Below are 11,903 nucleotides of genomic sequence, written 5' to 3' on the forward strand. Positions count from 1 at the left end.
TGCATCAGCTCCTGCCTCCAGATTCCTGCCCTGTGTGAGTTCCTGTCCTGACTTCCCCCAGTGATGAACAGCCGAGGAAGCATGGACCAAACAAACTCTTTTCTCCTTATCTTGATTTTGGCCATTGTGTTTTATCACAGCAATAGTAACCCTAACCAAGACATATGCATGTACATATGTGCTTGACTGTAAGTGTATACAATGTATACATGTGTGCAGGAACTTGATTGTAAGTACATATGTTTTTGGAAGTGTCCAAAGAAACTGATAGTGGTGTTTTTTTCTAAAAGAAAGAGGCTAAGGAAGAAAAGTTCAGAGGAAGATTACTTTTCATTATAAAATTTCTATTATTTAGATTTTGTTACATCTTCCTATAAGACTTACTGAAAGATTAGATTAACAACTATAAAATGAGCTGTGCAGGGGTGGCACATGCCTTTAATCCCAGCACTCAGGAGGCAGAAACAAGTGAGTTCCATGCTGTAGCCTACAGAGTGATAGTCAGGACTACACAGAGAAACCTATCTTGGAAAAACAAACAAACAAACAAACAAACACCAAAATTACAAGATGAGCAAGGCATGCTGGTGCATGCCTATCACCCCAGTACTCAGGAGGCTGAGGCAGGAGGATTGCCATAAATTCTAGGCCAGCGTAAGATACATATCAAAGCTGTTTGAAAAATAAATACTAAAACCATTGTAAAAAGATAAAAGTTATGTAAAATATTTAGTGGGGCTGTGATTATAGCTCAGGGGTAGAAAGAGATCTTAGCAAGCATTGGACTCAATCTAGAATCTTCCAGAAGTATATGAACACATATCACTTATGATATAACTTTATAAATTACCTATACATATGCTGAGAATACATGGAATTCTGTGTGTAGGGGCCCATATCTTTAATCCTAGCACTTCAGGGGCTGCAGCAGAAGAATTGCTGAGTCTGAAGCCAGCCTGGGCTACAGAGGGAGACCCTGTCCTGGAGAAGGGTTTGGGGAGGCAGCAGGTGGCTCATGGGCAGACACGCACTGCCAAACATGAACACCTGAGTTTGAGCCTCCAAACCCACACAATAGATGAGACTGCTTCCTGCAAGTGGTTCTCGAATCTCCTGGGTGCCATGGTGCACAAACATGCCTACACACACATACACCCACAGAATAAATAAATCAAATGTAATTTAAACGTTTTTAAAGAGTTCAAAAATATCAAGAGCAACATCCCCCCCCCACAACCAACCAAAGAACAACAGAAACCAAACAGGAAATAACAATTATTTTCTTAGAATGGTGAAGTAAGATTGATTTTTGTATTTTCTATGTGCTTTTTGTCTTTAACTTTGCCAACAATTAAATGTATTAAGTTTATAATTATATTATTTCCTTTTTTTTTTTTTGAGACAGGGTTTCTCTGTGTAGTCCTGGCTGTCCTGGAACTCACTCTGTAGACCAGGCTGGCCTTGGACTCAGAAATCCACCTGTCTCTGCCTTTAAAGGCGTGCGCCACCACTGCCCGGCCCAATGTTATTTATTTATTTATTTATTTATTTATTTATTTTTAAACTCTACCTTAGTTCTCTAACTTTGATCCACATCCATGTTTCTTCCACCCAGTGGTCAGAAACAGAAACACAGCGTGTCTATCTCAGACCAATGACGTGCCTCTCTTCTCCGCCAATGATTCTCCACCATGCTGCCTGGATGCCTTCCAGCCAAAGGGGGCTAAATATAACTTTCCAGCCAGGCTGGCCCCTCCCACCTCCCCCCACCCCACCCCCACCCCCCCGGGAACACGGGAACCAACACACGCAAATCTACACACACTCTTTCAAAACATTCCCAGTGGTAGGATTCCAGAAAGCGCTGGATGAATAAGATGGCGGGCGCTCTCCAAATGCTGAAGCTGAGGCGTGCCTGGCTGGAAAGGAGTGCAGAGGGAAGATGGGCGGGGCTCTCAGGCCTGTGAGGAGGATAAAAGACACTCAAGACCTAAGGAATGGGTGCATTTACCATTCTTGTGATCAACCATGACAAATGTTATGACTTCATTACTTCATATTTCTTGTCTGGCCCCTCAACTCCAATTTCTAGCTCTTTTTTATTGTTTGGGTTTTTTGTTTTTTCATTTGATTTGTATGGAGCCCGGCAGCCCCATGGCCTCAAACATGGTCTTCCTGCCTCCACCTTAAGTGATGTAACCTAAGATTTTCCATCTGCTAACCATGGTGGCACATGCCTGTAACCTCAGCACTGGGCAGCTGAGGCAGGGGAATCACCAAGAGTTTGAGGTCAGTCTGAGCTACACATCATTTTTGTTTTGTTGGTATGTTGTGTGCTTTCGGTTGTCTTTTGCTTGGGATCAGGGCTTCACTGTGTAGTCCTGACTGGCCTGGAATTCACAGAGATTCACCTGTCTCTGCTCCCAGCGTGCTGAGATTAAAGGTGTCGTGTGTTAAAAAGGATCTTTCTTGGAAGGTAAGGAAATTAACACAGAGCTGGTAAACGCCATTTGTTTGCTTCGGACAGGACCTTGCTAGGTAGCCCAGGCTAGCCTGCGACTCACAGTCCTCATTCCTGCCTCTGGGCTTCCAAGTGCTGTAATCAGCACCACTGCAGCCACACCCTGCTAGAAGGATGCCTTCTGATGGTCCACTGCTGCCGCTGCCCCGGGTTCTCCCGAAGTTTCAAATCACCACCCAGATCTAGAATGTCCCCAAGGACAACACCCGTCCAAATCCCCCCGCACCAAGCACAGTCCCTGGAACTCAGCGACTCCCTGTGTTTGCTGAATAAACAGATATCGACTAGGAAGAGCTGGGTACAGGCCTAGAGGTTTGGATGCAGCCATTCATAAGAGGACAGAGTGTTTAGCACTTCCAAATTAGGCGTGTGCAGAGACAAGATGTATAAAAACCATTTTATTTACTTTTGTTGTATTCGTATGAGTGTCTCTTTACATGTATATATGTATGTGTGTGTGCCATCTGCATGCCCAGTGCCTGTGGAGATCAGAAAAAGGGTAGCCGATTCCCTGGACCCGGAGTTACAGACAGTTGTGAGTTCCTATGAGGCTTCTGGGGACTGAACCCAGGTCCTCTGGAAGAGCAGCCAGTGCTCTTAACCTCTGAGCCATCTCCTCAGCAATTCCTTCCCCACCTTCTGTTTGTTTGTTTGGTTTGGTTTTTGGTTCTGGGGGGACAAGGTTTCTCTATGTAGCCTTGGCTGGCCTCAAACTCAGAGATCCACCTGCGTGTACCTACCCTGTGCTGGGATTAAAGGTGTGCACCACCATGTGCCACCACGCCCTGGCTCCCTTACCTTCTTTTTCAGGCATGGTCTCCGTAGAGTCCAAGTTAGCCTCAGAGTTCCAATCCTCCTGCCTTAGCTTCCCGAGTGCTAGGATTCACAGGGCGTGAACCATAGTGCTCAGCTAACATTTTAGCTGTTAATCTGTTTATTTGGGGGCACACACCCACAATGCTACTCGAGAGGCTAAGGCAGGAAAGGGGCCTCGAGCTTGAATGTGAACCACCCTGAACTACACAGTGACTTATAGGCCAGCCAGGGCCACACAGCAAGATCCTGTCTCAATGAACCAGGGCTGGCTAGATGGCTCAGCAGATAGAGGTGTCCGCTGCCAAACCACCTGACTGCCCGAGTTCCATTCACAGACTCACTGGGTGGATGGAGAGAACTGAACTCCTGCACGTTGTCCTGGGACCTGCACTGGTGTTCTGTGATGTGTGTACCCCAACTCCACTAATTAATTAATTTATTTATGTAATTTTAATAACCTAGGTTGGGAGGTGACCCGGTAAGTAAGAGCACAGCTGTGCATGCGAGAGAAGCTGGATCGAAACCATGTAAAACCTGGGCACGGCTGTGTGTGCCTGTAACCTTAGTATTGGGAGGTAGGGACAGGTGGATCCCAGGGGAGCCCAGGCCACAATAGTAACTTCAGATTCAGTAAGAGACTGTCTCAAGGGAACAGGTGGCCAGCAACAGAAGAGGACTCAGACTTTCTCCTTTGGCCTCTGCATATAGGGATATGTGCATGCTCACTCTCTCACACACATGTGCACACATACATGCACACACTACATAGACTCCAACTCCCCAAGCAAAAGTTAAAAGCAGAGATGATATCATGTGCCCATTAGCATGGTGCAGTTTGTGCACGGTGTCTCATGTGATGGGCACAGTAATCCTAGGGGTTAAGTATTGTTATTCTCACTTTATAAAAGAGGAAACTGAGGTTTGGGGTGGCCTGGCAGCTCTCCCACCATCACACAGCTATGATATGGTGAGCACAGTTTCCATGCTCGGACATGGAACAGCAAACGCCAACCGTGCGTCAGCTCCTCCTCCTCCTTACAGCTTCACCTCTGCTTGTCGCATGGCCCTCCCCTCCCCGGGCTGCATTTCTCAAACTGTTTTCAAGTAGAACCAGCCTTTCACCACCCCCTTGTCTAGCCTGGACACCACTGCAGAAAGGGTCCTCCCCGAGTCTGTTCAAGGGGCCTCCTTCCCCCTCCTTCCCCTAGTAACTGTACACCAGCCAATGGCAAAGCTTGGAGCTGAGTGGTGACCTGCAGCATTAGCAATATCCCTGCAGAGTCTCCACACCTCAAGGATGCTCTCTCCCAGCCCTGAAAGCTCCACACTCCCTCTAGCCTTCTCTAGAGACTCTCCTCACAAAGTCCCACAGTCGGGCGCCATGCTGTCTTTGAACCCACTCTGCGTTCCCTTCATTAGTGTACTAATGAAGTGCACTGGCTCAGGAAGTTCCCAGAATCCCGTGATGGCTTTGCATCACATGTGCTGATTGATGTTAATGGGGAGCCAAGGGTAGGGATCTAGAGACCTACTTAGTTGTCGCCTTTGGTAGAACCCAAATCTTCAAGCACCAGGCCCTATTCTATGGTAACATCTTTGGGGGTTGTTGCCACGGTAACGCTTGAGTGACACTAGCCACAGTGAATACTGCCTCAGCTCTGCATCTTCCATGACACTTCCCTCAAAGCTAAAGAGACCCTTACTTTCCCTTCAGGACCCTTGAAGTCACGATGGTAGCAGGTGCCCGCGATCCCAACACTCAGGAGGCTGAGACAGGAGGATGGACAAAGTGCAGCCTGGAATTCATAGAGTTCCAGACTGCGCTGAGGCATATGGGAAGGTCTGTCTCAAAAACAAAACAGAGCAAAACTGGGCCAGAGAGATGGCCCAGTGGTTGAAAGTGCTGCTGGTATTATTAGTTCAGTTCCCAGGACCTACACGGGACAGAACACTGACTCCTGAAAGCTGTCCTCTGATGCTCACGTGTGTGCTGTGGCACATGCATGCCCACCACAGGTATCAGACAACAAAATACATAAGTGTCATGAAAAAAAAAACAATAACCCGGGCAGAGGTAGCGCATGCCTTTAATCCCAGCACTTGGGAAGCAGAGGCAGAGGGAGGGGCAGAGGGGCAGAGGGGCAGAGGGGCAGAGGGGCAGAGGCAGGTAGATTTCTGTGAGTTTAAGGCCAGCCTGGTCTACAGAGTGAGTTCCAGGACAGCCAGGGCTACACAGAGAAACCCTGTTTCAAAACACCCAAAAGCAGAATTCATTTATCTTTTGGGAGACCTGAGGAAAGAAGCTTTGGACAGCTGAAAAGGGGGGTGGGGGAAAGATTGACTTTGATTGATTTCTTGCTGTTCCCCTCCCCCACATCTGGCACGGATGCAGTGGTCCAGGCTGGAACAAAGATGAGCCCAGTGAAAACGTCAGACCGGATTCTAAGTGTAAAAGAGCAAACCAAGACAACAGCTCACACACACTGTGTCCCACCAGCCTTCTTCTGTGACAAGGACTGCTGACTTTGTCAAATCCCACTCCTTACACTTCAGAAAGAGATGAGGCCTACAGAGCTGTCTCTCCATCTTGCTGTTCTACCCTCTGCAAGCAGAATGCAGCCCAGCAACAGAAGGGCCTCTGAAGCCTAGAGCAACTAACTAACTGCAGGGCTTCGAGGAGAAGGGAGCACATCACAGGAGGGAGCAGAGGAGAGGGGAGCACGTCACAGGAGGGAGCAGAGGAGAGGGGAGCACATCACAGGAGGGAGCAGAGGAGAGGGGAGCACGTCACAGGAGGGAGCAGAGGAGAGGGGAGCACATCACAGGAGGGAGCAGAGGAGAGGGGAGCACGTCACAGGAGGGAGCAGGGCTGCTGGCTCTGGGGAGTTGTCCTCTCCTACTCAATCCCAGTGTGTCCTCCCTCATCTACCCAGACATTCCAAAGCGGCTTCTTCCACTCCTCAGTAGGCAGGTTCCCTCCCCCCCACCCCCACACACACACACAGAGCTGGAGTAGAAAACAGGGAGAGGTGAGAGGTAGTTGCCGTGACTCTACTGGAGTCTTCAAGGACCTCCCCAAAATACCGAGGCCATCCTTTGACTGAGTGAAGAACGGACTTCCAGAATGCAGGCAGCTCTAAGGATGTTGCCCGAGACAAAATGGCCCCTATAAGAACTTACATCTGGAGTAAGAGACTAACAGGAGGCCTTGGGCAAGGGAAGATTCAGACTGAGTTATAGCCCCACAAGGATTGGCAGAACAGATATGAGGAGATCAGCTATGGAGCTGAGACAGAAGCTGTGTTACCAGGGAGCCATGGGTTTCTTTTCACCCTCCCCCCTTCCCTGGTGTGTCACAGGCCAGGACCCATCCCACACCAGGATGACCCACAGAGCCTAAAAGGAGTCCGTCTCCATAGAGTGGATAAATCTGGAACAGAGACGTTAGCTTTAAAGTCCACCCGAGTGGATTGGCTTCCCATGGCTACTCTCTCCTGGTTTTCAGTCTTTATAACTTGAAGGGGCCTCAAGTTGCAAATTCTCCACTTAAAGCCAGCCAGCCAGGTTACTCAGAGAGAGGTGGGGTCCCTGGGGTTGATAGGGACTGTATTTTAACCTGGCCACACTGACCAAACAGCAAAGACCCTCGGGCAAAACAGAGATACTCTCTTGTGGCAAAGACACACACACTACAAAAACCACCCACCGAGTTCACTCTGTGAAACTAGGACAGGCTAGAGGTAGGAGCTTGGAGCTTCTCCTAGACACGATTACATTGCCTAACTCAGAAGGTGCAGGTGTCCCCTCTCTGGTTGCTTTATGCCAAGCACTGTGGACCAAGGCACTCAAGAATCATCCTGACCTTGACAACTGCCTTCATAGCTGCTCCTCCCATCTGATACTAACAACAACTTCTTGGCTCAATACCCCCAAAGTCCTACAGAACTGGACCTCAGATCCTCTTACCCTGAAAGTCCTTAACACCCTAAGAAAGGTGGAAGGAGCAAGACCGAGCGGCCCTTCAGACCATCACAATGGCCTGGAATGGAAATCTGGGGAGGTGGGGTGGCATAAAGGAAAACCATGTGGGTTTTGGAGTCACAGACTCAAGTTCAGTTCTGTAGACTAGCAGATCTACGGAGTCTCGGCATGACCTTGAGAAAGTCATTCAACTTCCTTGAACCTCAATCTCCTCGTCTGCAAAACGGAAGTATGAACACTGCTTACTGCAATCTTGAGACTTCAGTCCTAAGCACAGAACACCAAGTGCACAGAAAGCATTAATTCGCCTGACGATCTCCTTGGGAGAGGGCTGCCATGACGAGGTAGCACTCATACTACCTTGTATTGGATCTTCAAGACTAAGATGAATAAGCAAGTATGTACAAACTCAGGATTTGGGCACTTTGACTTGGGAGGGCTTAGGATCTGAAATCATCTTGATACTACACTCGGGATAGAAAGGCACACAGGCCCTTAGGATCCTAGAGGCTAACTCTCCAATTGGGTGTGGCATCTGTGTACAGCTTTCCCAGAAAACCCTTCACCAGATTTCTGCTCCCTCCCCCCAAGTCCAGGCAGCAACTACTAAAGGCGATGATGGAAGGGCCCGTCCTAGAACCCACTCCCATTCATTCCTCCACAGAGGCCCTAGACTTCTCATTTCCTATCAAGCCCATCCACTAACCTTCCCCTCCCTTCGTGGAGGTTAGGGTAGAGATGAGAGTCAATAACAAAGGGAAAACGCGCTTTCTCTAGGGGAGAGGGAAAACATCACAAAGGCAGGGAACTGGCTCTAAGGGGTGGGAACATTGCAAGAGAGTAGCAAAGACAAGTTGGGGTTCCTGATGACGGGAAAGGAGCCCCCTCCCACTCTGCAGAGACTTGGCTGCAGGCCTAGGCAGGCCACACCCAGCCATCCTGATGCAGGGGAGAGGAGGGGCTGCGGCGGAGAGGATGGAGGCTGAGCATCCCTGAGCTGCTGCAGGATGACAGGCAGAGGGACTAAGTCTTGGGGGTGAAAAGATTTTTGCATCCCGCCCCCTCCTCTAATTTCCTTCGGATGTAGCACTCACCCCAATAATGACGCTGTCGTCCCCTTGGAAAATGGGGATGAACTTGTCCCCCCGCAGAATCTCGGCCTGGTTCAGGGGCCGAAATCGGCAAAGCACCTTGATGCTGCATTCGTTGTTAGTCTCCGCCATGGTGGTCGACGACGACGAGGGGCTGGGAGCGTCTCCGACTGCAAGGGTAGCGTGTACTCCGGAGGAAGGGGACGCTGGGCTGAGGTCGAGGCAGTGGACAGGTGATCTGTCGCTGAGGCCAAGGGAGCAGCTGGAACGCCTCGGGGAAGATGAGCTTTCGGTGTCCTGCGGCACTGGATGCGGGCGACCTGGGCGTCTGGTCCTCTCGCCGCGCTGTGCCTCTCCGCCCCTCGCGCTGCAGCCGCGCTGCGGGCCTGGGCGGGGCGCGCCGGAGCCGCGGGGGCGGGGTTTCCTTCGCAGGAGGTGATCCTCCGAACTGCGACCACCCAAAGGTGGAGTTTGGCTTAGGCTCACCTGGTTCCTTGATTTGGAGGCTCGCAAATAACCTTGTCCTCACCCCTTCCCCACACAGCTCACTTTGCTACACGCGACCTGTCTGTTCCTCCTTAGACTCCACCTACAGGAATGGAAAAGAGGACTAAGGTGGGCCTGTCGCCTGCCTGGGAAAGAGCACCTACGGGCCTCCCATTCCCTTAATTCCAGAACACACACCCCCGCAAAAAACAAAACAAAACAAAACAAAAAACACCCATTACACCCCACTTTTCATATTTAAATCACACTTATCCTCCTTCTCCCAGCCTCTTTCTGCCCCTCAGATGTACAATGAGCCAGTGAGCCTTTACGGGTGGGAAGCTACAGAAGTGAAGTCTAGATCCCATGGCATGGAGAAAAGACAGGCAGGTCTTGCCTACTCCTCTATAATATAATATATAATAGAAGTAAATATAATATAATAATAGAAGGAAAGACAAGCTATCTTCCAGCCATTCAGGGACAGATGGAGTTCTCATCGAGGCCTCTAAGGTTGGGGTGGGATATGGGTAGGCAGGGCAGCTTTTGCAAGAGAACAGGAGTATAGCAGCCTGAGGAAAGGAACAAAGGGCCAGAGGTCCTGCTGTGAGGAGCTTCCAGGGCAAAGAGTTACATTTGGGTCTCAGACGGGCTCAGTATCTCTGTGTGTTTACTGCCCTAGTTACCTTTGGACAGAGTCTCCATTCTTTTCTTCTCCCAGTTTCCACATCGGAAGAAAAGAAAGAAAGAAAGAAAGAAAGAAAGAAAGAAAGAAAGAAAGAAAGAAAGAAAGAGAGAGGAAAGGATAGGAAAGGAAAGGAAAGGAAAGGAAAGGAAAGGAAAGGAAAGGAAAGGGGACAAAGAGCCAAGCCCAGAGAGTTCTTGTCCTGTCTCCTCCGCAGCCCAAAACAGGAACACCACGAGCTGGTCAAATTGATTTCGCTCAATGTCACAGCCTCTGCTTGTCAACAGAGAGCTCCGATGCAGGGCTTGAGGTTCCAGCCAAGGGGAAGATGGGGTGATGGGAGAAATCAGAAGGGAGGGGGTGGAGGCCTTGGCTCAGAAACTGGCCAGTGTCTAGGGTCAGTTAGTTACTAAGGGGGAAGGATGAGAGGGCAGTGGCCTAGACAAACAAGCCCTAACCGGCCAGATACCAGCTGAGCTGGGCCTTCACTAGTCACACTCCTTGACTCTTAAGGGAACCAACAGAAAGAAGCCCAATACATGACCTGGAGATCATGGTGACAGAGGCCGAGGCTTGGGCAGAAGCCAGGAATGAGAATGGCGAGTTCCTAATTCAGGAACGCTACCCTCGGTCGTTTGGCACTGTTTCTGAAGGTTGCAGCATCTTGCAAGCTCAGGAAATATACCAACGTCCAGCCTCTAGAGACAAGAAGGTGGCATCCTTAGTGACTTCAAAATGACAGTCCATCGAGGCAAGAATTCAGTGGGTATGTGTGCCCACACATGCCCCCAACAAGGTTTTTATACAGCTGCAACAGTTCATCCTCTATTTTCGGTTATTTTAATTTTTGAGATGGGACCTGGCCGGGGGGGTGGGGGGTGGGGGGTCCTTACACAGGCTAGCCTGTTCCTGTATTCCTACCCAGGCTACCAAGTGCTAGGAATATATGTGGACAGCACTGTGTCTGGCTTGAGGACTTCCTTTTGTCCTGAGTGTACCTTTTTATTTCTCTAGTAGCACGTAGTAGGTTTTCTATTTGTCTCTCACCTCCCATCCCAGCCCCAACCCCCTTCCTCCTTCTCCTCTTCTGTTCTTGTTTTGAGACAGCTGGAGCTACATAGAGATTCTGGGACTCACTAGACCAGGCATGTGCCACCACACCCAGCCTTTCCTTCTGTTTTAAAAATGGGTCAGTGAGATGGCTCAGCAGGTGAAGGGGCTTGCCACACGACTGAGTTTGATCTGCAGGACCCCCATGGTGGGGAGAGAAAGCAGATGCATAACAGCTGTCCTCTGATCTCCACGTTCCTGTGTGCGCGCACACACACCACACACACAAAGAAACAAATTAAATTAAATAATTGGGGTTTCTATTGTCATGCATTGATGTGGCAAAGTAAGAGGATTAACCATACTGTATCTCTCCTCCAGAAAGATTGGTTGCTGACTGGACACAAAGCTACTATATGTAAGGTCCTGAGTTCAATCCCCAGCACTGAAAAGTGAGTTCCAAGCCACCCTGAACTACAGTTTGAGACCTGTGTCAAATTCCTTCCTCCTAATTTCTGGGGAACTATTAATGAAATTGATGACCGTCATGGAGAGTTCAGTCAGACTGTGAGCCAGCGCTTTTTCATTTAAGATGTCCAGACTTTTGAAGAAAAAAAGAAGAAGAAATAGCACCCTCAGACGAACTTGGGTTTCAGATTATTATATGCATATCAGAAATATAAGAAGCATGCTTATACTAACAATTGTTAGTTGTTGACCTGAAATTAACTTCAATAAAAAATTGTTATTATTTATTTATTTTATGTGTATGGGTGTTTTGTCTGCATGTATGTCAGTGTACCACGTGTGTGTCTGGTGCCCTCAGAGGCCAGAAGAGGGCACCTGGTACTGGAATTATAAATGGCTGTGAGCCACTATCTGGATGCTGGGGATAGAACCCAGGTCCTCTACAAGAGGACTGTGCTCTTAACCCCTGGGACATCTTTCCAGCTCCTGAAATTAAAATTTAACTAGGGTCCCTCTATTTTGTCCAGAAGCCCTAACCTGAAAAGACGGCCTCATTTTTCTATTCTTTAAATGTTTACTAAATCTTGCTATTGTTTACAACGTGGCGAGCTGTGTGGTTTCATGTAACCAATCTCTAGGTTTTCTAAAGCAGGAATTATGAAACTCCTTTCATAGACTATTAAGAACGAAAGGAGATAACTGTATGCAATAGCTCCCTAACGTTGTTATTGTCGCTTCCAGCCCAAGCCCCAGAAGACCGGGACTACATATCCCACAATGCTAGGCGGCGTCTCCTCGCCATTAC

General features: G+C 49.0%; 1 protein-coding gene and 1 long non-coding RNA gene across 4 annotated transcripts in view; one reads left to right on the forward strand and one right to left on the reverse strand.

Annotated features, from left to right (window-relative positions):
* The window catches only part of Kif5a (kinesin family member 5A), a 40,654-nt gene that overhangs the window by 28,661 nt on the left and 90 nt on the right, over nucleotides 1-11,903 (reverse strand). For 2 of the 3 annotated variants that reach the window (NM_001039000.4, NM_008447.4), the window contains exon 1: nucleotides 8,413-9,008. In NM_001039000.4, the coding sequence (NP_001034089.1) occupies nucleotides 8,413-8,541 (129 nt within the window). In that variant the 5' untranslated portion in view covers nucleotides 8,542-9,008. Of the gene's footprint in view, nucleotides 1-8,412; nucleotides 10,279-11,903 lie in introns of those variants that run through there. The other variant, XM_030244919.1, reaches the window with a different exon arrangement.
* Gm40800 lies at nucleotides 9,949-11,389 on the forward strand. The gene is made up of 2 exons (XR_872171.2): nucleotides 9,949-10,346; nucleotides 11,012-11,389. It is a non-coding gene; the product is annotated as a predicted gene, 40800 (long non-coding RNA).

This window comes from Mus musculus, chromosome 10, assembly GCF_000001635.26.
Source record: "Mus musculus strain C57BL/6J chromosome 10, GRCm38.p6 C57BL/6J".
Classification (NCBI taxonomy): domain Eukaryota; kingdom Metazoa; phylum Chordata; class Mammalia; order Rodentia; family Muridae; genus Mus; species Mus musculus.